General features: G+C 43.0%; 2 protein-coding genes and 1 long non-coding RNA gene across 4 annotated transcripts in view; 1 reads left to right on the forward strand and 2 right to left on the reverse strand.

Annotated features, from left to right (window-relative positions):
- Window positions 1–1,441: 1,441 nt before the first annotated feature.
- On the forward strand, window positions 1,442–22,192 carry Sav1 (salvador family WW domain containing protein 1). The gene is made up of 5 exons (XM_052739664.1): window positions 1,442–1,597; window positions 3,359–3,805; window positions 12,914–13,184; window positions 18,181–18,324; window positions 20,857–22,192. The coding sequence occupies exons 1-5, from the start codon at window positions 1,504–1,506 to the stop codon at window positions 21,062–21,064; spliced, it is 1,164 nt and encodes a 387-aa protein (XP_052595624.1). The 5' UTR covers window positions 1,442–1,503; the 3' UTR covers window positions 21,065–22,192.
- Window positions 9,623–21,026, reverse strand: LOC128111267 (uncharacterized). The gene is made up of 3 exons (XR_008218546.1): window positions 20,912–21,026; window positions 18,926–19,031; window positions 9,623–10,813 (listed from the first exon to the last, which is right to left on the reverse strand). It is a non-coding gene; the product is annotated as an uncharacterized LOC128111267 (long non-coding RNA).
- Window positions 22,193–23,134: 942 nt separating the features above from the next.
- Window positions 23,135–27,143, reverse strand: part of Atl1 (atlastin GTPase 1) — an 80,096-nt gene continuing 76,087 nt past the window's right edge. Inside the window, exons 14-15 of one of the 2 annotated variants that reach the window (XM_052739662.1) lie at window positions 26,812–26,826; window positions 23,135–23,941 (exon numbers count right to left, since the gene is read on the reverse strand). In XM_052739662.1, coding sequence (XP_052595622.1) covers window positions 23,831–23,941; window positions 26,812–26,826 — 126 coding nt within the window. In that variant the 3' untranslated portion in view covers window positions 23,135–23,830. The remainder of the gene's footprint in view (window positions 23,942–26,811; window positions 26,827–27,143) is intronic. The other variant, XM_052739663.1, reaches the window with a different exon arrangement.

Raw genomic sequence — 27,143 nt, forward strand, 5'->3', positions numbered from 1 at the left:
TCTTCCCCATAGCAGGGGCTTTGACTGTCTTATCAGACACCTAAAAACAACACTTACATGGTATTTGGTATAGAATTGTAGGAACCTGTAACAAGGAAACATTCCATGAAAACACGGAGACTTACAACGGATGAAACGTCTCCTTTACGGATGGCTAAACAAAATTTGACGGGGTTTGTCGTCCTGTGTAAGGAAACCACGTGCTTTCGTTATAAGGCTTTGCTTCTGTGTTTTAAGCACCAGGGAAAACATTCTCCTTGTTATGAAGGCCTTTAACGTCGTCAAGGGGGATGAATCCCGTCTTATTTCTCCACGGATTATTATTCTGTGTACCTGACTGCGAGATAAGAGGACAGAGTAGAATCTGCCGGATTAGGAAACTCCCAGTTCTGAACGCCGGTGCTCAAAAGGCCTCAAGCCTGAACTGCAAGAGAAAACACGTGGTTACGAAGCACACCATTAAAACGACGACGACGAGTCGAGCTAAACACAGGAACGTCCCATTAATCTTGGGAGTTGTAGGCGCTCCATCTTCTCCTTTGTCTCTTTAACCCGAAAACCGGGGAAAGAGAAATAGGGAAGGCAGAGGGGGTGCCGTGGGGTGGGGGGGAGGACAGAAGAAGCGAAGAGACCCCGTTTCCGTAGTAGTCCCGCTGTCACCAGGAGACGCATCCGTGTTCCTAGGTGAGACCCCGGCCGTCGTGCCGTCCCGCGTCCCTCCGCGTCGGTGGTGCGGGGGAGGACGGGAGAGCGGCTGGCGGGCAGCACGGCCTTTCCGTAGGGCGCGACCCCAGCGGGCTCCGGCCGGCCTGGACTCCGGCTCCTCCGCGGGCAGCCGCCCCGGAGGAGCAGCCGCCGTGGGGGCCGCGGTGGTCGCCGTTCCCCGGGGCCCGTTAGCCGCCGCTCGCCGCCGTCGCCGCCGGAGGAGCAGCCGCCGTGGGGGCCGCGGTGGTCGCCGTTCCCCGGGGCCCGTTAGCCGCCGCTCGCCGCCGTCGCCGTCGCCGCCGCCGCCGCCGCGAGTCCCCGCGCACGCGGCCTCCGCCCGCGCCGGGCGGGGAGGGGATGGTGGGGAGGGGCGGGGCGGCTGGCGCGGCGTCGGCTTTCCCAGCATGCCCAGCGGCGCGGGGAAAGTTTACCGGACGTAGGCGGTGGCCGCGGCGGGTAGCGGCTCCCGGGCGGCGGACCATGGCCCTGGCGGGCGGCCGCGGCCTTGTGTCACGGCGGACCCGAGCGGCGGCAGCGGCGGCGGCGTCTCCTCCGAGCCGGCTGACTTCCCGGGAGGAGCTGCCCTGCGACTGAGCGGCGGGCGGGCGGGCGGGCGGGCGCGCTTGAGCGCCGCCAACATGCGGCGGAGCTTGCGGGCGGGCGCGGGCGGCGGAGAGCCGAGGCGGAGGCGGCCCCGGCCCGGGAGGCGGCGGCGGCGGCAGGCGGCGGGCGCGCGGCCTTAGCGAGGCTGCTGGGGCGGCGGCGGCGGCGGCGGCGGGGCGGGCGTCGTCCGCGAGGATGCTGTCCCGCAAGAAAACCAAAAACGAGGTGTCCAAGCCGGCCGAGGTGCAGGGCAAGTACGTGAAGAAGGAGACGTCGCCCCTGCTGCGGAGTGAGTGTCGCTCGCGGGGCGGGGACGGGTTCGGGGCGGGGGGGGGGGGGGGACCCTGCGAAGCCCCGGCGGCGGGGTGCTGCAAGACAGGCTCCCGGGGAATGCACGGCTGGCTGTGCCCGGTGTTGGAGGAAAAGTGCTCAGACCCGGGGCGTGCCCGGGGCGTGCCCGGGGTTGGCGACCCTCGCGGGCGACAGTCGCCTGCGCCACCGAGTGAGCACACACAGGAGACTGGACGGACGCCTTAGTCCTGCGGCGGGACCCAGACTTGTAGCCCTTACCCAGAGCCTCCTCCTATGTCTCAGAGCGGACGAGCCACTAAAGTATTCGCTGTAGGTTTTGCTCCTAAAATTCCGAAAACGCAAAGTACTCAGAATAATTTCTGCGGTAGCAGGCAACTTACTAACTTTCTCAAACCTCTTCTTTCTAGGGTATGTTCTGACTCCTCCCATAGCTTTTCTTCTCCGTTTAAGATAGTGGAGTCTGAGTTTTTATACTTGAACGTCTTGATTTTCTTTTTAAAATTCGTGTGTATTCGGAATGGTTTATAAGAGAAGGAGTTAATCCTTTGGTTCTCATTCTAGGAGCTGGGCCCCTTGTGTAATGTACGTTTCCTTCTTGGAAGCTGGTAGTAACAATGTGACTTAAATTAGGCATTACCTCATATTGTTCACAGAGGTTCCTAGTATTTGCACAAGACCACGCCGAAAGGGGTGGAGGGCATATTTTTTTCATTGTGACCATGTGTCGAGCTTTACAGGTTATGTTAATAATTGTAGTGCTTGACGACAAAGTTGGTCCGGTGGGTATGTCAGTAACTTGAAACTTTACTTTTAATTGCTTGTTTTTCTGTTTTTAGGTGATAGCTTGCTTTTTGCTGCAAATAAAGCTTATTAAACATTACTTGAAATCATGCAACATGTTAAGTTGAAATCAGTGAATTACTCGATACAGTTTCTGTCATGAACTGTTAATTATTCCAATATTAAGATATTTTCGTGTTAGCTTCTGACACCTTTCATTTACTTAATGAATTCAGAAAATGTGCTCCATATCCAGATTTCTTCATGTTTTAAAGGTATTCGCTTTCTAAGAAAATCTAAGCTGTTTGCACGTTCTGTTTTCAGCAATCCATTATTTTGCTTTGAGTTATCTGTTCTTAAAGGAGCCATAATTCCAGGCTTATTGTTTTTCAGTAGATTCATCATTTGTGCACATCTTCGGAATTAGATGAGTTTATTTTTCAATTTCCACACTGAAAGGTTTTGCTTTTTAGTTTTGATAAATGTACCTAGAACTGGGTAATTCTGAGAGTAGAAAGACAAAACTATTGATTAAAAATCTTTTAAAAGAAATCTGCCTTTGCATGTTTTGGAGGAGCATTTTTTATTGTACTGAAACTGTGTTTGCATGAAGAAAGATTCTTGGCAATACTAAAATCAAGTGAAAACCAAAGTGCGTCATACGTGATGCTGGTGACTGCACTGATTTGTTAGATTATTGTCAGTCTTACTGACATTGTTTCATATTATGTCTGGCAATATACAGCATCGGTTCAGTTGTAGCTGAGCTTACACATAGCACACTATTGCAGATTAGAAAGAAATCTATTTGCTTGGGAAAATAGTCTCAACTTAAAGTACTAGTACTGTCTTAAAATTTAAATTTTGTTTTCTGGAGCCCTTTGTTATTTTGACAAACAACTTTAGAAGAGTGTATTTATTTGTTGAAATGATGATGTTATTCTTTGTTTGATCGTAGATCTCATGCCTTCATTCATTCGGCATGGTCCAACAATTCCAAGACGGACTGACATCTGCCTTCCAGATTCAGGTTCTAATGCTTTCTCAGCTTCTGGAGATGGAGTAGTTTCAAGAAACCAGAGTTTTCTGAGAACTCCAATTCAAAGGACGCCTCATGAAGTAATGAGAAGAGAAAGCAACAGACTGTCTGCACCTTCTTCTTATCTTGTCAGGAGCCTCGCAGATGTTCCTCGAGAGTATGGCTCCTCACAGTCATTTTTAACAGAAGTTAATTTCGCTGTTGAAAATGGAGACTCTGGTTCCCGATACTTTTATTCAGATAACTTTTTTGATGGTCAGAGAAGGCAGCCACTTGGAGATCGTGCACAAGAAGACTACAGGTATTACGACTACAACCATGAGCTCTTCCAAAGAATGCCACAGAATCAGGGGAGGCACACTTCAGGTAACTTGACATAATAAAATAGCACATTGGTTTATTCTTACTGATATTTTGATTTAAAAGGTGATCTTCCATAGGTTCTTGCTTCTGCCTGCTTGCTCGAAGTTTTTAAACTGTAGTGGATGACGGAATTCTTGTGTCTGTTTACTGTGCTATCATATTAAACTTGGTGCTTACCTCAAGATCATCTTGACTGTTAATACTTCGGGGTTTAAAAATGTGAAAAATTTAATGTCTCTAGTTAGATTGAAATTAGATTTAGATTTGGTAGAATGAGAAAGGTCAAATTGGTCTTAAACCTAGGAAAGGAAAAGAGAGGAGGAATTGACTGCTAGGTATCCATAGTGTGGGCAATTGCATGCTTGGTGATCTAGCACTGTTTCTGTAATCCTGACTCTGTGTAGTCAATAACTTTTTCTCAGTTTGGTCAAAAGACTTACCAAATGGTTAATTATGTGTGAAACATGCCTTTTTCTAACAGGTGGGGAATATTGATGATGTAATGAAGAGAGCTGCACTTTCTTTACCTGCTGACCTGGAGGTACTCCTCCAAGGAGGGGGTTAAGGAATGTGGCAGCTCCACCTGATTCCTAAAGTTACTGTAGATGAACTGGTGCAAGTTAAAAAGAAAACTTGTCCCGCCTAGTAAGTTGTAGGCCTTAAATTTGACAGGATAAAGATAGATGTGTGAGGCTGATTGGCTTTTTAGCAGCCACAACTTCTAATAAACTGACTTAATTTGTAATACAACTGTTTTGGCCATAGGAAAATTATCTTCATTTAATATTAATTTATGTGTCTAGCATTTTCTTGATCTTCTTGGGATACCATATTTGGGGAGACAAAGCCAGCATACACACAATAGTCCTGGAACAACCAATGGTTATACTCTGTAGTCCTAACTGTTAGAGAAAGTCAGAAGAAAGAGGAGTGTAACTGGAATACTTACAGGACTGCACGCTCCAAGGAGCAGATAGACTTTGAAGTAGGCTTTGAGCTCGGACTTGACATTAACAGGGTAGAAGAAAGACCCACTGCAAACAGAGTAGGGGTGGTTTACATTAGGAGACTATATTCTTACCTGTTTGAAGAACTATGATGTAAGGTGAAATGGAGATCCATGGTCCAACAGAAAGCCGAGACTGGAAACAAAGAAGCCATTGCACATGTCAAGATCAAATGCTGGAAAGATGCTCAGTGGTTGAGAGCACTGGCTGCTCTCCTAGAGGACTGGGTTCATTTCCCAGCACCCACACAGCTGCTCATAGTCCTCTGACTCCAGTTTGAGGGGATTTGATACCCTCTTCTGGCCTCCGCAGCACTGGGCACACAAGTGGTGCAGTGTGTGTTCCAAGAGCACCAGGTCCCCTGGAAGTGGATGGAGTTGTGAGCTGCCATATGGGACCTGGGAACAGAACCCAAGTCTTCTGCAAGACCAGCAGGTGCCTTTAACCTCTGAGCCATCTCTCCAGCCCCCAGTGGTTAATACTTTAAAGCAAATTAGTGGGGACCTGCTGCAGACATTTGGAAGGGACAGAGGGAAAGTGGGACACATCCACATTCATAGAACTAGGGCCCCTAATAGGGCCGGAGAGATGAGGGAGAAGGAAGAGTCAGATATGGCTAGCATAACACCTTGGTACAAAGGATGTGCTTAATGAAGCGAGTGAATGAGTGAGTGAGTGAGTGAGTGAGTGAGTGAGTGAGTGAGTGAGTCAGTAAGTACAGGGGTTTCCGATCTGGAGACTGATGGCGTAGCTTGTTAACTGAAGGAGAGCAGAGATAATAGCTGTGTTTATTGTTCATGTGGAGCAGTGGGTCTCAACCTCCTTAAGGCTGTGACCTTTATTACAGTTCCTCATGGTGTGGTGATGATCCCCAACCATCAAATGATTTTTGTTCCTACTTCATGACTGTAATCTTTTTTTTTTTTTTTTTTTTTTTTTTTGGTTTTTCGAGACAGGGTTTCTCTGTGTAGCTTTGCGCCTTTCCTGGAACTCACTTGGTAGTCCAGGCTGGCCTCGAACTCACAGAGATCCGCCTGGCTCTGCCTCCCAAGTGCTGGGATTAAAGGCGTGCGCCACCACCGCCCGGCCATGACTGTAATCTTGATACTGTTATGAATCGTAATGTAAACATCTGTGTTTTCTGATGGTCTTAGGTGACCCCTGTGAAAGGGTTATTTGACCCCAAGGGGGTCACAACCCACAAATTGAGAACCACCAGCATAGATGATTTGTTGAGTTCTTTGCACTTATTTTCCCATTTGTGTATTGCAAATATCACTGATAGCTCAAACGGATTGAATATCCCAGTTCCAGAAATCTGACCTTTGAAATGTTCCAAAATCCAAACATTTTTGAGCATGAACATGACACCATATTGAGGCAATTTTTCTGTCTTTTTTTTTTTTTGGTTTTTCGAGACAGGGTTTCTCTGTGTAGCTTTGCACCTTTCCTGGAACTCACTTGGTAGCCCAGGCTGGCCTCGAACTCACAGAGATCTGCCTGGCTCTGCCTCCCAAGTGCTGGGATTAAAGGCGTGCGCCACCCCCCCCCCACCCCCCCCCCACCCCCGCTCTGTCTTTTTTATTAAGAAATTTTCTATTCATTTTACATACCAATCACAGATCCCCTCCCCTCCCTCCTCCCACCTCCCAACCCCCCCACCCCCATCTCAACCTCCTTTCCCACCTCCAAGGCAAGGCCTCCCGTGGAAAGTCAGCAAAGCCTGATACACTCAGTTGAGGCAGGTCTAAGCCCCTCCCCCTGGACCAAGGCTATGTAAGGTGTCCCACCATAGGTAGTAGGCTCCAAAAAGCCAGCTCATGTCCTAGGGATGAATCTTGGTCCCACTGCCACTTGATCCTAGAGCAGATCAAGCTACATCACTGTCTCACATATGCAGAGGGCCTAGTCCAGTCCCATGGAGGCTCCAGAGCTATTGGCCCACAGTTCATGAGTTCATAATTTGGTTTGCTTGTCTCTGTAGGTTTCCCCATCATGATCTTGATGCCCCTTGTTCATAGACTCTCTCCTCTCTCTCTTCGACTGGACTCCTGGAGCTCGGCCTGGTGCTTGGCTGTGGATCTCTGCAGCTGCTTCCATCAGTTACTGGGTGAAGGCTCTCATAGTCCAATTGGCACTCAGCAATTTTTTTTTAACTGTTGTGTGTGTGCATTCGTGTGCGTATTTTAAGATACGGTCTCAACCGGGCGGTGGTGGCGCACGCCTTTAATCCCAGCACTCAGGAGGCAGAGGCCGGCGGATCTCTGTGAGTTCGAGGCCAGCCTGGGCTACCAAGTGAGTTCCAGGAAAGGCGCAAAGCTACACAGAGAAACCCTGTCTCGAAAAACCAAAAAAAAAAAAAAAAGATACAGTCTCACTGTATAGCCCAGAGTAGTCTGGAATTCACTATGTAGCCTAAACTGGGTTCAAACTTAGTAGTTTGAATGTTCCTCCTGCCTCTGTCTTCCTAGTGCTGGGATTACAGGAGTAAGCCCTCACAGTTCACTGTCAAATTGACAGCTGCACTGAAAATACTATATGAAATTATCTTCAGGCTGTTTTTATAAGAGATATGTAAAACATACATGAATTTGATGTGCAGACTTGGGGCTATGCCCAGGATATTACACCACACCAATTCCAAAATCCAAAACACCATTGTCAGCATCTGGATAAGAGATACTCAACTTGTAATTGTTTTATTCCTTAGCTTTCTGTATTTCATTTATTTGTTGGTTTGTTTTTTTGAGACAGGGTTTCTCTGTGCAGCTTTGGTACCTGTCCTGGAACTCCCTCTGTAGACTAGGCTGGCCTCGAACTCAGAGATCCACCTGCTTCTGCCTCCCAAGTGCTGGGATTTAAAGGTGTGCACCACCACTGCCCAGCTAATTTCTGTATTTTAAATATGAAGAAATGAAATGCCAAGTTGAAATCTTGTTTTAAAATTCTGATTTGTAAAATATCGTTGAGGAAATACTGTAAACTGAATTTCTACCCATCTCTCCTAGGAGCAGTCGGACATGGTTTTTGTAATAAAGGTAGATTTTAAAACAACTTCTCAATCACAATTAGAATGGAAGTGTAAGATCTGGGGAGATATCTCAGTCCCTAGAGTGTTGGCTAAGCAAGCATGAGGACCTAGAACCTTGTCAGGAATGGTGGCCTGCTCCTGTAACCCAACAGTTGGGGTGGAGGCAGCGATAGATGGATCCCTGAAGCTCACTGGCCACCCAGCCTAGGTAAATCCATGAGCTTCAGATTCAGTGAGAGACCCTGTCTCAAAAAAGTTTGGAGAGCAGGTGAGGAAAAGGCACCTGATCTAAACCTCAAGCCTTTTTGGGCCTCCACAAGCACATACTAACATGAATGTGTACCTGTGTGCACATGTACACAGCCACACTATTGTGTACATACTATATATACAACACATAGAAAGTACATGTTCATTGGGCATTTTTCCAAATGTAATATTATCTTAAAAATAAGATTTGAGCTGGGCAATGGTGGCACACACCTTTAATCCCAGCACTCGGGAGGCAGATCTCTTTGAGCTCGAAGACAGCCTGGTCTACAGAGTGAGTTTCAGGAAACCCTGTCTTGAAAAACCAAAAAGGGAAAAAAATAAGATTTGATTTTAGGTTATAACCAACATCTGCTTTTAATGTCAGTAGACTTCCATTCTGAGTCTCTTATGTAAAAAAAAGAAAAAGAAAATTGCCTTTTAATTTTTTTTCCTTTTTTTGAGACAGGGTTTTCTCTGTGTAACTACCTTGGCTGTCCTGGAACTTACTCTGTAGACCAGGCTATCCTTGAACTCACAGAGATCCACCTGCCTCTGCCTCCCAAGTGCTGGGATTAAAGGTGTGGGGCTAATTTTTAAAGATTCCATCTGTGCTAGTTTGGGTTACTCAAGCCTCTTTCCTTTCATGTGGAATGGTAATGAGTCTCTGGTGGATATGGTTCTGTGTGCATTTCACTCCATGTGTTAGGACTGGTTTCTCTGTGATGTTAAGTTTTGACCATGTTCTCGCTGTCAGCCTGGTTTACTCATCAGGAATTCTCCAACAAGCTTACCTGTTGGTTTGGGAAGTCAATAACGATCCTTTTCGTTGGGGGTTGTAAACTCTGAGACCTTAATCCTGTCATTTCTTCTGATTTATTAGTTGGAGTTCTAAAACAGTTTTCTTTTATAAGTACTTTGATGGTTATTCATTTAGGAAAGATGGGTTAAACACTAGATCTTTCCTTTTATTTACTATTTTTCAGAGTAATGAAGTGGTACCCCAGCCACTTCCAAAGATTAGTGCAGTTTTTTTGTGGGCTATCTCCATGACCACATAGATAACTTTTTAATTCCAGGATTTATTTAGGTTTAACTAGGTTTTTCATTAATATCCATTTTCTGTTCCCAGATCCACTCATATCTGTAGCCTTCTGTGGTCTCTGCCACTGTTAGGTTTTTTAGTTTCTGTGATCCTGATAGTGTCGATGAGTTCATGCCAGACATTTTGTTGAACCCCCTCACTGTGACTTTTATCTGATATTTTTCCTCCTGATTAGATTGATCTTATTTTACTGGCTTTGAGAGGTGGAGGAGGGAGGAGAGAAGGGAAGAGGGATGAAGGACAGAGAAAGAAAAAGAAATCTAGTGTGTAAGGAGTTACACAATATCCATGTGCCATTACTATGGCGGATTTCTCCATTGGATTTGACTGTTTCCCCCTTCTAGACCGTTTTTTTTTTTTTTGTTTTTTGTTTTTCGAGACAGGGTTTCTGTGTGTAGCTTTGCACCTTTCCTGGATCTCGATCTGTAGACCAGGCTGGCCTTGAACTCACAAAGATCTGCCTGCCTCTGCCTCCCAAGTGCTGGGATTAAAGGTGTGCGCCACCACCGCCCGGCTTTAGACCATTATTTTTGGGGGGGTGGAGTCACTAGCACTAAGGCACTTTGAAGAGGGCAAGTATATTGAACTTTCCCTGTTGGGGTGGGGACAGCTATATATGTGCAGTTCTGCTCTAATACCTACACATGTCAATTTTCCCACTAAGGAAGTTTTCTCTCCTCTTTTCTCAGTCTGTAGTTTCTATCATACATATATATTACATATGTTTATTTTATATTTAGGGTTACAACGTGATTTTGAGTCATTTATTGTCCAAGTTGTTCCAATTTGATCTGTAGTTGGAAGTTTTCCTGTGTCCCAGCTGGCCGGCGGTCAGGACAGTTTTCTCCTCATGTCCCCCAAGTAAAACACACAGAGACTTATATTCATTATAACTGTTTGGCCATTAGCTCAGGTTTATTACTGACTAGCTCTTACACTTAAATTAACCCATAATTCTTGTTGATGTTTAGCCATGTGGCTTGGTACCTTTTCTCAGTTCTGCCTTGTCATCTTGCTTCCTGTGTCTGGCTGGCGACTCCTGACTCAGCCTTCCTCTTCCCAGAATTCTCCTCATCTGCTTATCGCACCTATACTTCCTGCCTGGCTACTGGCCAATCAGCGTTTTATTTATCAACCAATTAGAGCAACACACATTCACAGCATGCAGAATGACATCCTACAGCATTGAACATTGGACACTTTCTATATGATGTCCATTCTGTTTTTGAATAGTTCCTCCTGAGACTACAGAATGGTAAGCACATCTTGGGATTCTGATCCAGACCCAGGACTGGTTGCTTCTTCAGCGTGAACTTGTAGAATTTGGAGTTGCTCTGCTGCTGTAGTGGGCACTCTGTTGTTTGAACTGCTCCCGTGGACACTCATCCCCTGCGATGGTCTCCTCTGGTCTTCACTGTTCTTTGTGCTTTCTAATGGGCCTGGACGGTTGGACGTTCCAGACTCCTTTGTGTCTGGCCTGTGTCAGCCTTGGAATCCACCTGTGGTTCAAGGAGCTCCGGTTCCTTTCCATAGGGACTGGGATTCATAGGATTGGGATCACAACTAGGATTCGTTGCTACTGCATGGATTATTGCTTCCAGATTTTTCAGTGGACAAATCTAGGAAAGACATTTGGGTATTTGTTTTAGAAACAGTTTCATCAATTTATACTATTGGTGATTTAAATGAAGATCCTAGATTTTTACTTTTTGCTTTAAAAAATTCATTGTAGAGCATGTGAAACATAAAATTCACCATCTTTAAACCTGTTGAGTGTCTTGTTGTGTGGTATTAATTTATATATTCACATTGTCTTGCCATGCTTGCAGATACTTTTTCATACTGAAAATAGTGGTTTATGTTGACAATTAAAATGCTGTTCATTTGTCCACTGTGGTGGCTCGAACCTTTAATCCCAGAACTCTGGATGCAGAGGCAGTTAGTTCTCTGTGCGTTTGAGGCCAGCCTGGTCTGCATAGTTCCAGGCCATCCAGGGATACAAAGTCATTTCTATCATCCCATTCCTTCTATAAATAACCAGTTTCATTAATTTTTGTTGTAGTGTTACATTTTAGCATTTTATGAAAATGGGTATAAATACATGTATGTGTGCATATACATATTTTTCTCATCTCTATTGATTTTGTTTTGTGTGTTACTCTAAACTGGGTAACATAAGAAACATTTGAGTTTATGTTGGATGTCAGAAGCAGCTCAGCTGTGTGCTTCTGACTCAGGGTCTCTCATGAAGTCATAGGGCTTCAATTACGTCAGTACTTCCCCAGGCTGTGAGATCATTGTCCTTAGATGCACAGTTCAGAGAATACTCCTGAAGCTGTGAACAAGAGCCTTTCATTTTAGCTGGAGGCCTCAGTTCCTCATTACATCACTGCTTAAGACATGTGATCCAAGGGGAAGCACATGAGCTTGATAGGAACAGAAGCTGCATGGTATCTTAATATCAGAAGTCACATACCATCCTTTCTGCCATAGATTATTGCTCCCAAACACAGGTGAATACCAGGAAGTCTGGGATGGTGGCACCCAGGGCTGTTCTAAGTATGACTATAAGAAGGAAGCATATTACCTATCCTTTTTTCACCTCTTGTTTTGGTGGGGTGGGGTGGGGAGGGGTGAGACAGGGCTTCTCTCTAGCCCAAGCTGGCCTAGAACTCACTGTGCATCCTAGGCTTGCCTCAAACTTGAGGCATTCTTTCTTCCAGAGTCTCCCAAGTGCTGGGATCACTGGCAAGAGTCGCCAGAGAGATTAAGTAGAAAGCATCTTCGTGTGTGTAGCTGTGCAGTCCATAATCGTCTACTATGACAACAGTGGTTCATCTGCCTTCCTGTAGACTAGGCTACAGTTACTAGCCTTTTGCAAACAGTTTTTAAAACACCTGCCAAAAACCTGTATTTATTTATAAAGTTACATTTCATCCTTTAGAATTTCAGAGTTTGAACAGAAGCATTTCTATTCAAGCATGCTTAATTTGAATGTATCTTCTAAATTATTTTTGTCACTGCTGTTTACAGATACTGAAATGATTGAAAGAAACACTGCTTCTAATCTAAGCGGGGATTCTAACATTTCAGCATATTAAGGGTGTCAGGATAATTTCAAGAGTTGAAAAATGGGTTTATTATCATTCTTTAAACATTTTGCTAGCCAAATATATAAAATATATAGTACATATTCTAAAAACATGTCAGTTAATTGGGAACCTGACTTTGACTTTTAGAGCCATTATAAGTGGTGTTATTTCATGAACTTCTATTTCTAGTTGTGGTCAGCATGTGGCTATTTGACTTTCTTGCATGTTGACTGTATGACTTGCCTTGATAATTATTATATTAAATTATAATAAATTATTAAAATTCTAGGGCGCAGCTCGATTCTTTGAAAAAATCATAAACTGGGAATGGTTTTACAAGTTTACTTTTGCTTTTTTAAAAACTTTTTGGATGAAATGTCAAATCTTAAATCTTGACTGGGATTTATTTTTCCTTTCATTTAGTGGTATAAATATTTAAGTGTTCCTGTACCCTGGTGATGGAAGATTCAAACAAACAAGCCAAAACTCATATTCGTTTCAAAATTCAGTTCATTTTTCTCTTTCTAATTTAATAGTATTTTATGAATTTTGTGGAAATTTTATACTGACATAATCATAAATTTTAACAGATAATTGAACACTTGCCCCATTTTCTTTTCCTTTCAGGTATTGGGAGAGTCGCTGCTACATCTCTAGGGAATTTAACTAACCATGGCTCTGAAGATTTACCCCTTCCCCCTGGCTGGTCTGTGGACTGGACAATGAGAGGGAGAAAATACTACATAGATCATAACACAAACACGACTCACTGGAGTCATCCTCTTGAACGAGAAGGACTTCCTCCCGGGTGGGAACGAGTCGAGTCATCAGAATTTGGAACCTATTATGTGGACCACACCAATAAAAGGGCTCAGTACAGGCACCCGTGTGCTCCCAGGTAAAATAGCACCTTCAGTGTTGGTTTTCTACTTTGAGATCATCCCATGTTAGATTTTGGTCTCACACATTTGGAAGAGAATAAGCATCTTGAAGCTTAAGATTTTAAATAGTTACTTCTCAAAATTTATACTTATCCTAGATATATTTTAATAATGAGTGATTTTAATAATTAGTAAGTTTTTAAAAGTTTTTTTCTCTTGGAGCAACCTGAAACAAATGTATCTTTGAGATAGATTCCAATTAGAAGAGATGCCAGAATGTTTTGTTGTAGATACCCAAAATTCAAGTTAATAAATCACCCGGCTCTTCATCTTAAATTCCCTAAGTCAGACCAATATACTTTGAAATTTTGACATTATCTTGCTGTTTTTAGTCAACTTCAGACACGATTTTATGTTGTTTTCTTTCTGAAAATTTGGAATGGAACAAAACAGTCTAGCTTTTTAATAAATATTACAAGTAGTTCTTTGGGCTGTTTTGAATGACACTTAAGCCTTGTGTTATCTATTATTGTAGCCAGTTGTCATGCGTGGCTATTGAGCACTTGAAACTTGATTAATCCAATTGAGATTGCTGTAAGTATAAAATAGACACTGTGCTTCAAAGTACATAGAAAACTATATTAATGTAATAGTGAAGAAGCAAATAGTTCACATTAGTCATGTTTAAGCTGCAAGAACTGGGTACAATGGGGAAATGTCTTAAGCACATGGAAAGATACTGCCTAGGGTCATCTGGCCTAATACAGTTTGTTGGAAGTCTGTTTTTTCCGGTGATTACATTTAGTGGCATTTAGTCAGCTTTTTTTTTCGAGACAGGGTTTCTCTGTGTAGCTTTGCGCCTTTCCTGGATCTCACTTGGTAGTCCAGGCTGGCCTCGAACTCACAGAGATCCGCCTGGTTCTGCCTCCCGAGTGCTGGGATTAAAGGCGTGCGCCACCACCGCCCGGCATTTAGTCAGCTTTATTGAATAACTTCATGAAGTTTTTGAAGAACTAAGACCATGGTTATGTCTGCTGTCATACAGTAGCAGTCTGTATAACCAGATTTGAAAGGTTACCTTCTGTTTATCACACCTTGTATTACTGAAGAGTGTTGATGGTTCGTAAAGCCATTTTCCAGATGATGGTTTCATTTCTCACACACACACACACACACACACACACACCCACACACCCACACACACAGACACATAAATAATCTTAAAGTAAACTGAACTGTTAACCAGAGTATAATCTAGACCTTATTTTAATGCCAGTTAAGAAAGCAGTGACCTTTTTTTATATTCACATGTCTTTTTTGTTTAGAGGCAGACTCTTCAGTTTTGTCTTTCTGCCTGAAATAGCTCAGTTTGACTTCCCAGACTTCACTCTGTAGCCTGCAGGCGTTGAGTACTTTGCACAGTACCCTCTGCGAACATCTCACTCCTATATAAGCAGTCCTCCCTTCTCGGCTTACACGGTCGGGGGGGACGACACACGGGGACACGACACATGACACACGGACTGAAACCTGACCCTTTTTCATTCTCGATGCTTTCACACAGGCTCTAGTCAGGGCCCAGGTGTCTGCCTGGCCAGGTCCTGCTGCACTGCATACCCCACCCTCACCTCTTCAGTCAGCGGAAGAAGAGAGACATCTTCCTTTGTTTTGAGAAAAGCTATAGACCTTTCCAGTATAGGTGTTGGCAAGTTACTAGTTATTTGCAGAAACCTGTGCTTATAATTTAAGCCTTGTATGAAGGTTAAAACTAAGGCCCAGCTTTTTTATCACCGCTGAACTGTCATTAAAAAGAATGAATACCAGCCAGAAGAAATGTTTTAAAATACGGAAGGTTTAACTTGTTGTTGCTTTTTTTAAAATAGATTTGAGTTTTATTAAAATTTCACATGAACAAGAAATAAGAGATATAATCACATCAAAGAACAAACTGTCATTGTTTGGACATATACATCAAACAAATTTTGTAGGGCAGATTTCAAAAAGGTGGAATTATAACATTTAAAAGCATAGTTATTCTGTTTCTAGGAATGCTAAACATATAGTCTAAGCTTGTTTTCAAAACAAAAAACATTAAGACTGTTCACTTTAATTTCTTAAGACTACTAAGGCAGAGCACTAGCTTGTACTTGATTTATAGTATACTTCATACACTTATGAAATCTGTTCTGAGTCCAGAAAAATAGAACTGTCCAAACCAAAGGTTCTGATGTAACAGATTGTTTTGAAGCTAAAATGAATCCTGGAACGATAAAAGCATTGTAACCCCATACATAATAAGGGAACTCCACAACCCTAAACAATGTCCAAGATCACTTATGAAAAGAAGAAAGATAAAAAGCCTGGGCTGTATACACAGTGATTTCTTCAGCTTAATACAGATGGCAACAAACTGCCCTCACAGATGAAACAGTTAAGGCAGCTTTGTCTTGAAGAATGTAGCTCTAGAGCCAGTCATACCTGGCCAGTACCATTGTCCAGCCCTCCTCACTTGTCTGTTTCCACTGTTGCCGCTAAATATCCTGATAAAATTCTTGTTGTCATTATTGTAACCATAGTTAACAGAATAGTTAACACCTTGTTGAGGCAGTGCTGATCTGTGGGTTAGGAACACGGTTCTGTTAGTTGCTGGCCTCATGACATCTGGAATCAGGCTGGTTGTATCCATCTGCTTTTTTCTTGCCTCCTACATTGCCCCCTCAGTTGCCCTGAGCTCCACAAGGACAAGGGCCTCTCTACTGTTCTACAGGTCTTGAGCCTCTTGGTGATCTCAAATGTGCTCACCCCCCCACCCCCCTGTTGTTGGGGGCCCTGCTACCCAGCTCCCCAATAATCACATACAAAGATGTATTATGACTTATAAATGCCTGTCCTTAGCTTGGCTTCTTTCTAGCCAGCTTTTCTTAAATTACCCTGTCTACCTTTTGCCTCTGGGCTTTTGTCTTCCTCTATTTCTGTGTACCTTTCTTTACTCTGACTCCTTGTCTTGCTCTGCAGCTGGGTGGCTGGCCCTTCGAGGCCTCCTTTTCTTGCTTCTCGATCTTCTCCTCCCAGATTTCTCCTATTTACTCTCTCTGCCAGCCAGCCCCACCTGTCCTTTCTCTGCCTTGCTGTTGGCCGCTCAGTTCTTTATTAGACCATCAGGTGTTTTAGACAGGCACAGTAACACAGCTTCACAGAGTTAAACAAATGCAACATAAAAAAAAATGCAACACAACCAGGCGGTGGTGGCGCAGGCCTTTAATCCCAGCATTCGGGAGGCAGAGGCAGGCAGATCTCTATGAGTTCAAGGCCAGCCTGGTATACAGAGCGAGATCCAGGACAGGCTCCAAAACTACACAGAGGAACCTTGTCTCGGGGAAAAAAAATACAACACATTTTGCATCATTAAACAAATGTTCCACAGCATAAACAAATGTAACACATCTTAAAATAATATTCCACAACATGCCCCCCGTGAATAGCTAGCTCTACCTCGTAGACATGGTGCTCCCCACGCCTTGGTGGTAGTGTAACACTTCACCCTCCCCATCCTTCTCTCATGCATAGCCGTCATCATAGCCATAGTAGGGAATCTTCCTATCCTCCATGATAGTCATGGTAACCATAACCATAGTCATCATCATAGTAGCCTTCATAGCTGTACCAACAATCTGCAGGGTAGCCATATCCACCTCTCCCTCCACCATGGCCTCAACATCTTATTTGGAACAATCTTCATATATATTACTTCTGGAAGCCTGCCTAGCAACTTGTCACTCTCCTTGTCTTGTGTGGTGGCTGAGCTGAGACAGTTTCAACCCCTTCTGTCTCTTCTCTGCTCATTTCATTCATAACCTCAACAGTAGCTCTTTTGTCTACAAAATGAAGAAATGCATCACCTTGTGACTTCTTCACTCTCTCCAGCTTTCCAAACTCAGAAAATGACTTTTCCAGTACTACTTCTGTCATTGTAGCAGCCAAGTTTCTCATAAAACTTTACCATAGCTGCGACTTCTGGATCTGGTTCTTCCACAGGGTCAGCCCATTCAACTGTGTCTTAGTCAGTGTCCTGCTGCTGTGAAGAGTAGCCATGACCATGGCTACTCTTAGGAAGAAAAACACTTAATTTTGGCTGGCTTACAGTCCAGAGGTTTAGTCCATTATCACCATGGCAGGAAGCATGATAGTATTCAGGCAGACATGGTGCTGGAGAGGTAGCTGAGAGTTCTACATCTGAATCAGCAGACAGCAGGAAGAGAGACACTAGGCTTGGCTTGAGCATCTGAAACCTCAAAGCCTACCCTAGTGACACACTTCCTCCAACAAGGCCACACCTACTCAACAAGGCCACAGCTAATAGTGCCACTCCCTGGTGAGCAAGCACTCAAATCTATGAGTCTGTGGGGGCCATCCCTATTCCAAACCACCACAAACTGTAGCTACATCTTCCCCCACTTTCACTTTTCCACTGTCAGCCAGCATCTGGCTCATGCTGCTGACTGGTGATCTTCATTTTATGTCATCAGGTTGATGACCGAGACTAACATCCACCAAACCCTGTTAAACCTGCGACTTCACTGAACTCGTCCAGAATGTTTTCTTTAGTCTCAGTCTCTGGATTGGAGCCAACAAGAAGTCGGTTGCCACAGAAGTGCGCACTCCAGATGTTTGCCAGGACGAATTCCATACTCTCGCACAGTTCAACCGAGAAAGTTCTGTTGGGGTGGAAGATAGTCGGTTTGGCCAGAAAGCACATTGAAGAGCCTTAAAAGCTGTATGGTCGCCAGGCGGTGGTGGCACACGCCTTTAATCCAAGCCCTCGGGAGGCAGAGCCAGACAGATCTCTGAGAGTTCGAGGCCAGCCTGGGCTACCAAGTGAGTTCCAGGAAAGGCGCAAAGCTACACAGAGAAACCCTGTCTCGAGGGGGGAAAAAAAAAGCTGTATGGTCATCATACTTTCTGGCCTATGTGAAGGGGCTTCTGTATTAATAAATGTCAATTCTTTTTTCTTAGCGTACCTCGGTATGATCAGCCTCCTCCCATCACATACCAGCCACAGCAAACTGAAAGAAATCAGTCCCTCCTGGTCCCTGCAAATCCTTACCATACTGCAGAAATTCCTGACTGGCTTCAGGTTTACGCCCGAGCCCCTGTGAAGTAAGTGAGCACACAGCACCAGTATCTTGGGGTCTCTAACAAGCTCAACTTAAGGACCATGCTTAGCTGGGCAGTGGTGGTGCAGATCTTTAATCCCAGCACTTGGGAGGCAGAGGCAAGTGGATGGAGCTCTGCATTCTGGTCCAGCCTGGTCTACAGAGCGAGTTCTAAGACTCTAAGTCAGGGCTACACAGATAAACCGTCTCGAAAAAAAAAAAAAAAAGTAAAGTACCATGCTTTTCTTTTAATATTGGACCTCTATGTAACATTTAAGAAAGGATATCAGAGCTTATAAGGTTTAACTCTTTGATTAGAAGTAAGAATTCTTGAAAGATGTCTGAATCCTCATCACTTTGTGTGCGGACCTCTGGTAATTGATACCTAAGAATACTAAGTATGGACAAGTTTAATTTTTGTTGTTTTCTTTACTTACATTTTATAAGATTAACTTGTAAGTTGATGTAGTTACTTATAACCAAACAAGAACCCAGGTAAGAGCTTGGTACACCGATGAAACTTTCACTCAAAGCAGAACACTCTGGGAGATTGAGTTCTTTGTTAGGAATACGAGTTTATTTCAGAGAAATCATAGATAAACTACCTGAGTGACAGCAGTTCTGGGGAACACCTGAGACGTAACTGCTTCTTCATGCAACTCCAGTTCCCAGGAGTTAGAGTGCCCAGAAAAGAGAAGAATATCCAGGCTTCTGCAAAGAAACCAGTCTTCTGTTAGTAAGTTTTCATCCTCAAGGAAGAGAATAAAAGTGGAAGTCTAGCGAAATGCTTCCCGGGGCTTTGCTGGTGTTCCTGGTGCACACACCCAAGACGGCTGGAACTGTGTGCTGCGCTGGGCAGCTTGCAATAACTGCTCAGTGTCTTGTTTTTGAAGCCATATATATTTTTATATTAGATGGATGGTCCTTTTGGAATAAAATAGCAAATGTACCTATTCGGTAGGATATAGTGATTATTAAAAAGAAATCTAGAATTTGTAATTAAAGCTTCCTTTTATGTCTGCCCTGCAGTGATTTGAGATGATGACATTAACCTAACAGGCACGTGACTTGCTATGTTTACATTCCTCTAATAATGGACATTCACCCTGAAAACTGTAATAGGATGTTTTTTTTGGAAATTACAGAACCACTATAGACTGGAGTTGGTATTAATGGTTGCCCAGGACTAATTTTTAATCTGAAGTAATATTTAACAGTTTTTTTCCCCTTCCTTAAAAAATAGTGCCGCCGGGCGGTGGTGGCGCACACCTTTAATCCCAGCACTCGGGAGGCAGAGCCAGGCGGATCTCTGTGAGTTCGAGGCCAGCCTGGGCTACCAAGTGAGTTGCAGGACAGGCGCAAAGCTACACAGAGAAACCCTGTCTCGAAAAACCAAAAAAAAAAAAAAAAAAAAAAAAAAAAAAAAAAAAAAGTGCATTTGGGACTGGAAAGATAGCTCACTTGTTAAGACCATTGGCTGCTCTTGCAGAGGACCCAGGTTCAGTTCCTTAGCACCCACACGGCAGCTCACAATTGTCTGAAATTCCAGTTCCAGGGGATCCAGTGCCCTTTTCTGGTTTCCATGGGCACCAAGCATGCATGTGGTGCATAGACACATAATGTGGGCAAAAAACACCCATGCACATAAAAATAAATCTTTAAAAAAAATCTCTCAAGTTTAAAAAAAAAATGTACTTAGGGCTGGAGAGAGAGCAGTTAGGAGTGCTTGCTGCTTTTGCAGAGGACCCTGGTTCAGTTCTCAGAACCATATGGTGACTTAATGTGGAAGCCCACAAAGGTATCCTAGGTGAGATCTGAGCTTGCTTTACCCAGCAGGGCTGCATTAGAGGATTGCTTGGCCATGTGCATGGTTACCAGGTGATTGGAAGGGTCTACACTTGGCTGAGGTAGGGGGAGGTCTTTGCTCCACCCCTTGGCATTCCTATAAATAGCCCTTTAGAAGAGACAGAAGGGGCTGGTAGATAAGGATCCAGGCCCTCCCGAGGCTATCCTGTTTTTCTGTTTCTCTCCCCTCTATCCTTCTATCTAATATCTCTTATCCCTCTTTCTTCAAGAATTCCCTGTCACAGAAAAGTGGGAGCTGTTCTCCCACAACTTAAAACTAACTCCTGTTCCAGGAGATCTGACATCTTATTTGGCTTTCTTGGGCACCAGGCATGCACACAGTGCGGTTACATGCATGCAGGCAAAGTCTTCATACGCATAAAAATCTGTAAATGAATTTAAAAAGAGAGGTAAGAGGAGAAGTAGTGTATTTAGAACCATGTGTATTAGCGTGCTCCTGTATTCCCAGCAACTGAGGAGGGTGGGGCAAGAGGATATCCTGAGCCCAGGAGTTCAGGGTTAGATCCCCAACTCAAAAAAAAAAAAAAAGTTTTACTAACTCAAATATTTTAAAATAAAACTTATTAAAACTTAGTTTGTTTACTTATAATAAAAATGTCTATAAAATATAGCAGTTTATTGTTGTAAATGCACATTTATGTATTCTGTTATGAACACTGCTTTCTGACAGATACGACCACATTTTGAAGTGGGAGCTCTTCCAGCTGGCTGACCTGGACACGTACCAGGGAATGCTGAAGCTGCTCTTCATGAAGGAGCTGGAGCAGATCGTTAAGCTGTATGAGGCCTACAGACAGGCTCTTCTCACAGAGCTGGAAAACCGCAAGCAGAGACGGCAGTGGTATGCCCAGCAGCACGGCGACAAGTTCTTAAGTTAAGTTCATCACAGTCCAAGCTTTCTAAGAGCTTTCGAATATTTTCAGATAAATGACTGCAAACAAGTACTTTGGTTAATAAAGGCAACTTACTATTTGGAATTAGAAAATTCTAGTTTTACATATATTTTGTTACCAATTTTTTTTCTTGTATTGAAACAAAAAAAACCAGTTTTATCATTTAAAGAGCCAATATGGCATACACTTCCAAATGCTGTATATTAAGAAACCGCTTTGAATATTCTTGATGAAAAAGAGTACAGGAAGAGAACATCATCATAACCAGGCATTTAGCAAACAATCACTCTTTCTTCTTATGGAATACACTCTTCTTGTTCAGAGACAGGAAGAGGGCGAGAGCACATTTTTGAAAAGTTGCTTATTGTGGTGTGAAGTACTTTCTGGAATAAGGTGGATTGACCATTACTATGAGTGTAGCTCAAAATACAAAATAGGACTTGGAACCTTTCTTGTGATGAACTTGTGTATGATGTATGTGGTCATCTCCCCCTCCTCTTCCTCCCTAATGTAAGGAGCACCTTTGAAGTGGGGTGATAAAGCCTTTCAGCAATATGTTAACCACAAGGCCTTAGCCTGTGTGGGGAAGGCCTGTGCACCTGTTGCCAATACTGCCTCCTTCCTTTGAGCCAGAGCACACAACTCCAGTTAGCAAGGCTCTGGTGAGACACAGGGCAGGCTTCCTGACCACATAGCTCACTGCCTTCCACCAGGCTCGGCCAAGTTGCCAAAACTGACAATCAGGGATCCAGTAAAAAATCTTGGTCATTTGTGAGTTTTATATTGCCTTTTTTATCATAGAGAAGTATTCATTGTAAAGGTCTAGAAACAGGTCACTCCTTCCCATTTGTCTTGCTTTTGGCTTAACAGTTGTTCATAATTAGAGCCAAACACTTGGTTAAGATAAGTTTATGGAACTTGCAGCTGTAAATCTAGAATTCTGTGAGTTTCATAGCTCTTCAGTTGTGCTTACAAGTGTTGTGAATATGTATATATTTTAGTTTAGTTTTCCCAAATGCAAGCACTCTGTGTTAGAAGTGAGTTTGAATTACTGATAAAATATTGTGTTTGATTTTATATGACAAGTTATTAAATATATTTTTGTGGAAACCATCTGGTCCTTGAGTCCATGTTTTGGTGTTTTTGATTCAGTACAATGTTTGATGCTTTTCTGTTCAGAAGGCCTATAAGCCAAGGAAGAAGCCTATAATGAAAGGGGAGTGGAAACTGAAATCTGACTGGTGGATGTTACCAGTGAGCATAAGGCCAGGTGCTTCGAAAGTGTAACTGATGTACTGATGCGAACTTGCATGTACTCTCCTGTCTCTACTGGCTTTTGGTCACCATTACTGAGACAATTAAACCTGTTTGGGGGCTCCCAGATAGGTAAGAGGCGTGACCTTTTCCCCATTACTACTCTCCCCTCCCACTGCCTTTGTTAGTTTGTTAGAAACAGGGTTTCTCTGTGTAGCCCTGGCTGTCCTGGAACTTGCTCTGTAGACCAGGCTGGCCTCAAATTCACAGAAATACACCCGCCTCTGCCTCCCAAGTGCTGGAATCAAAGGTGTGCACTACCACACTCAGCCTCCCACCTCGTTCTATTTTCCTCTCGCGTTTGGTTTACTTAATAAAACTCCACTAAAGATTTCAGTCATTAGAAATAAATTACAGGCCCCCTGGTTTATATGAACATGAAGGACACTGCGGAGAGCAGCACATACTTGTGTTCTCAGGATTTGGGGAGGCAGGCAGGAGGATCACAAGTTGAAGGCCAGCCTAAGCTGCACAGCAAAATTTTGTCCAGAAAAATAAAGCAATAAAATTAAACTTTTTTTTAAATCAAGTAACTAGAAAGTACCTAATACAATTAGCTTGTGTTTCTTAAGTTTGAAATGGTATCAGAAATAGTGTATGGTCATGCCACCCTGAACACCCACTCTCCTCTTGAAATGGTATCAGAAAGAAAATGCATCTTGAATTACAGTAGGATAAGCCCTTCATGCCACAGCAGCACCTCCCAAATAGTTGTAGAGTCAGTAAGCATTTGTTTTAACGTTAGGAACCAGGGTAAAGTTTAATAGTTCACATGTTAAAAGAATAAACCTATGAGAATACATTTCTGGTGTACCAAATGAAAAACTATACAGAGCAGTGAAACGCAAACACACGTACAAAACAACTTCTGTGCATTTTTAATCAAGAGATTTACATTCTATATTAAGTCATAAATATAAAAAGAAACAATGTATCATTTTGGTAAAGCAACTTTTAAGCTCTTAAATATATTTCAAGATAAGAGCCTGTTGTATGTATAAGATTATATAGATTAAATCAAGCCTGCTGAGTTATGCTGTGCTTTAACAAATAGCTACGCAAAATAAATTTCCTATAGAAATTAAATGAGCATATCCAAACCTGGAGTGGTGTCACACAATATTTAATTACAACCCAGTAGTAGAACTTAGTGAAGTCAAGGAGAACACCTCTACTGTCCTCCAGTTTACAAATACCTGAAATGATAACAGCGTATTTAAAGACGAAAATCAGGAAACTGCACATATTAACCAAGACCCATGCATACATACATACATCTGCTTATTAATCACTGGAGGAAAGAATTGGACTGCTCGAGTTCTCAAGCGTTTGGCTTTCACTCTGTTCTGAAGGAAGCACTTTGAATGTTTGCATGGAAACAAAAGCTCTGATAGTTAAGTGACAAATGGTCATGCACCTGCATTTGTTTTTACTGACTTAAATTTTCTTCTTTTCTGGTTGTTCAGTAGGCTCTGACTTGGGTGCAGGAAAAGCTTGATGATACAGGTGTCTGTGGGTTGCTGCTGCACTGTAAAGCTTGTATAAAGCCTGGAATATAAGAGTCGGGTATAAAACATTAAGCACACAGGTATAACTTTTTCCCTTTTTAGCTTATAGTACTCTATAAAATACAGCATGCTGAAGTCACATTTTAAATACATTTTTGTATATGGTGTGCATGCATGTGTGGATGTGGGTGGAGGCCAGAAGTTGTTGGTGTCTTCCTCTATTGCTCTCCACATTATATATGAGGCAGGGTCTCTCACCCAATTTGGCTAGTTTACCTAGCAAGCTTGTCCAGAGAATCCCATCTCTACCTTCTAAGCATAGGGATTATAGGTGGATCACCACATCCACTTGACATTTAAGTGGCTATTGGAGACTTGAACTTGGGTCCTTACTCTTGGGTGGCAAAAGGTTTACCTACTGAGCCATCTTCTCAGTCCTGAATTAATGTTCTTTACATCATTATCTTCTATCAAACACAAACTAGCAGGGGTTGGAGAGATGGCTTAGCAGGTTAGAGCACTAGTTCATCTTCCAGAGGACTTGGGTTCAATTCCCAGTGTCTATATGGTGGTTCACAACTACCTGTAACTCCAGTCCTAAGGGATCTGACACCCTCTTCTGGCCTCCACTAGGTACTGCATGCACATGGTACACAGCCTTATGTGCAGCTGAAACACTCACACACATAAAACAAACAGATCAATACTATCTTAAAATGTAAAGTAGTTTCAGTTCTCTGGCATGTGCTACTGGTTGATCTTCCGAAGTTTTTACTCTCTGACTGCACTTTAAAGATCTTAAACATCTCTTAGAATATTGTCTCCCAGTCCGATCGTTTTCCATGTCCCAGGGTTATGTGGACATCTCACATTGTGAATATTGCCAGTTTTAGACAACTTAGACCTGTAACTTCCTGCTGTGAATCTATTTTCAGAACGGGCTACCTTTCCATTCTTGTGTGTGTGCTGGGTCAGCTAAAGGGTATTGCTCCTTCCCCAAGCTGGGCTCCCTTATTCACACATTCTGCCTGCCGTATTCCCACTGCTAGTTCTGACTGCACAGAACCTTGTTCAGAAACACTTCAGGAAGCCTTTCCTCACTGAAATGACCTCCTCTGATTATTCCTTGTATTAGTTTAATGGTATTTGAATCAAAAGAATTTTAGGGGTTTTCTTAAGGTTGGGTTTCACCATGTGATGCAGGTTAGCTTCAAATTTATTATCCTGCCTCCTCCACCTGCTGAGTGCTGGGATTACGGGCACGTGCCACTATACCCAGAAATCCTATTTTTCCAAACTGCACATTTTTGGGTAGTCCTAAGTACCTTAGTTTTTCCTCTTGGCTAGGGTGTGAGACCTATCCCCCCGACTGTCACATACTGATACCGAACACTCAATTCTAACTCTTTCTGGAGTCTGTTGTTTTTGAATATTTTTAAGAACTGGGTAATAGCTTAATATTTACATAGCTATTCTCAAGAAGTTTTTCATTTGTGATTCTATATAGCTGTTTTCTTTTTTAAAATTTATTAATGTATTTTATGTATATGATGCTTTGTCATCATGTATGTCTTTCTATCAGAAGAGGGCACTGGGTCCCATGGGACTACAGTTATAGACGATTGTGAGCTGCCATGTGAATGCTGGGAATTGAACTCAGGACCTCTGGAAGAGCAGCCCCTGCTCTTAACCACTGAGCCGTCTCTCTAGCCCCTAGAGCTGAACACTAAGTGCGGATGGTGCCGTGTTCAGTTCTGTAAATGTGGTCAGTACAGTGTGATATCATCCTAGTCTGTCACGTTCTGCTCCTGGTAGACTGGGTTTAATTCCAGTTCTCTTCAAGCCTTAGGTCCCCCCACCCAAGGTTTTATGTACAAAGTTGAAATTTGTTTTGTTTTTCTAGTGAGTTTATTTACTTTTACACAAAGTAGCTGTTGTTGACTTTAAAATATTAAATGTTCCACTGGCATTTGATTAAAGGACATAATTCATTTATAGAGTCAAGTAGAAACTGAGATTAGCTTTGAAGAAAATGATCTACCACTCGTATAGACATACTTTTTCTTAGTGTAACTGTTTCTTTCTGGAAGCTCAGCTTCTTTCCATGTGCACATGGAAAGGAGGAAGGAATGCTAGTTCACAGGCCAGGTTTGAGGTGTGCAAAGAAAGCATGGGTGCATCCTGTGATGGAGCCCTCTTAAAGTGGGCTGAGTACTGTCAGCCCGAAGCCAAAGTCCTTACGGTGGCAGCTGCATCTGAATACCCTCTGTGACCATTTACTCAGATTGTAGACCGCGGGCTTCACTGCAGAAGAGCAAAGGACACCGCCATGATCGGTCTTCTTTGTCAACCTTAGGGAATTTGGATCCCTATGGAAACATCTCTGGGTATTTCTATGAGGTTGTTTTCAGAAAGATTAACTAGGCAGAGAAGACCCACCCTCGGTATGGGCAAAACTATCTAGCTCGTGGGCTGTGGTCCCAGAGGGAATTCAAAAAGAGAAAGATGCTGAGCACCAGTGTCCATCTTTCTCTGCTCCCTGCCTGCAGCTGCCTCAGACTTCTGCCACCATGCCTTCTCTGCTACGATCTCCTCTTCAACTGAGCCAATTAACCCTTCGCTCCTGCATGCTTCCTCTTGTCCAGTATTTGACCACAATGGGGAAATCAAATAATGCAACATTGGAGCTTAAACCACGAAATCCTCTACATAGAAACTAAATCAAGCACTCTTTAATGACACTTCTGTGCAAATGAAATCCTACATAATATTTGGAATATGTTAAAAATTCATATAAACTTATATTTTAGAGAAGTATTTTTTAAGATATTCTATAATACCTAGTAGTTGTAAATAGGAACATCACATTACATTTACAAATATATATCTTAGTTAAAAATGTTAACTTACCTCATTTGTGCTTCCCTGTAGCAGAGGGAATTTTAAAAGGAAGAGTTATATTTTGTTTAATAACATAATTTTCAACTTCATCTGCAATATCAATTGTGAGCATTAAGACAAATACTCCTGAAGATTTATCAGTTTAGATTCCATAGTTTACAAAAATACTTTAAAGAACCAGTTCTGTATTTCTGATAGGTTTTACCATTGTGTTCTAGGAGGGTTTTGAAGTTTACACAGATACCTGTCTTTAGCTTCGTGTGCGTGGAGACTTTGAGATACTGAGTAGCTTGGAATCCAGATGAGCTGCATTCACTCCCCATGTGCTCTCATCAGTTCAT

The sequence above is a fragment of the Peromyscus californicus genome, unplaced genomic scaffold, assembly GCF_007827085.1.
Source record: "Peromyscus californicus insignis strain IS unplaced genomic scaffold, ASM782708v3 Scaffold_15__1_contigs__length_86483966, whole genome shotgun sequence".
NCBI lineage: Eukaryota > Metazoa > Chordata > Mammalia > Rodentia > Cricetidae > Peromyscus > Peromyscus californicus.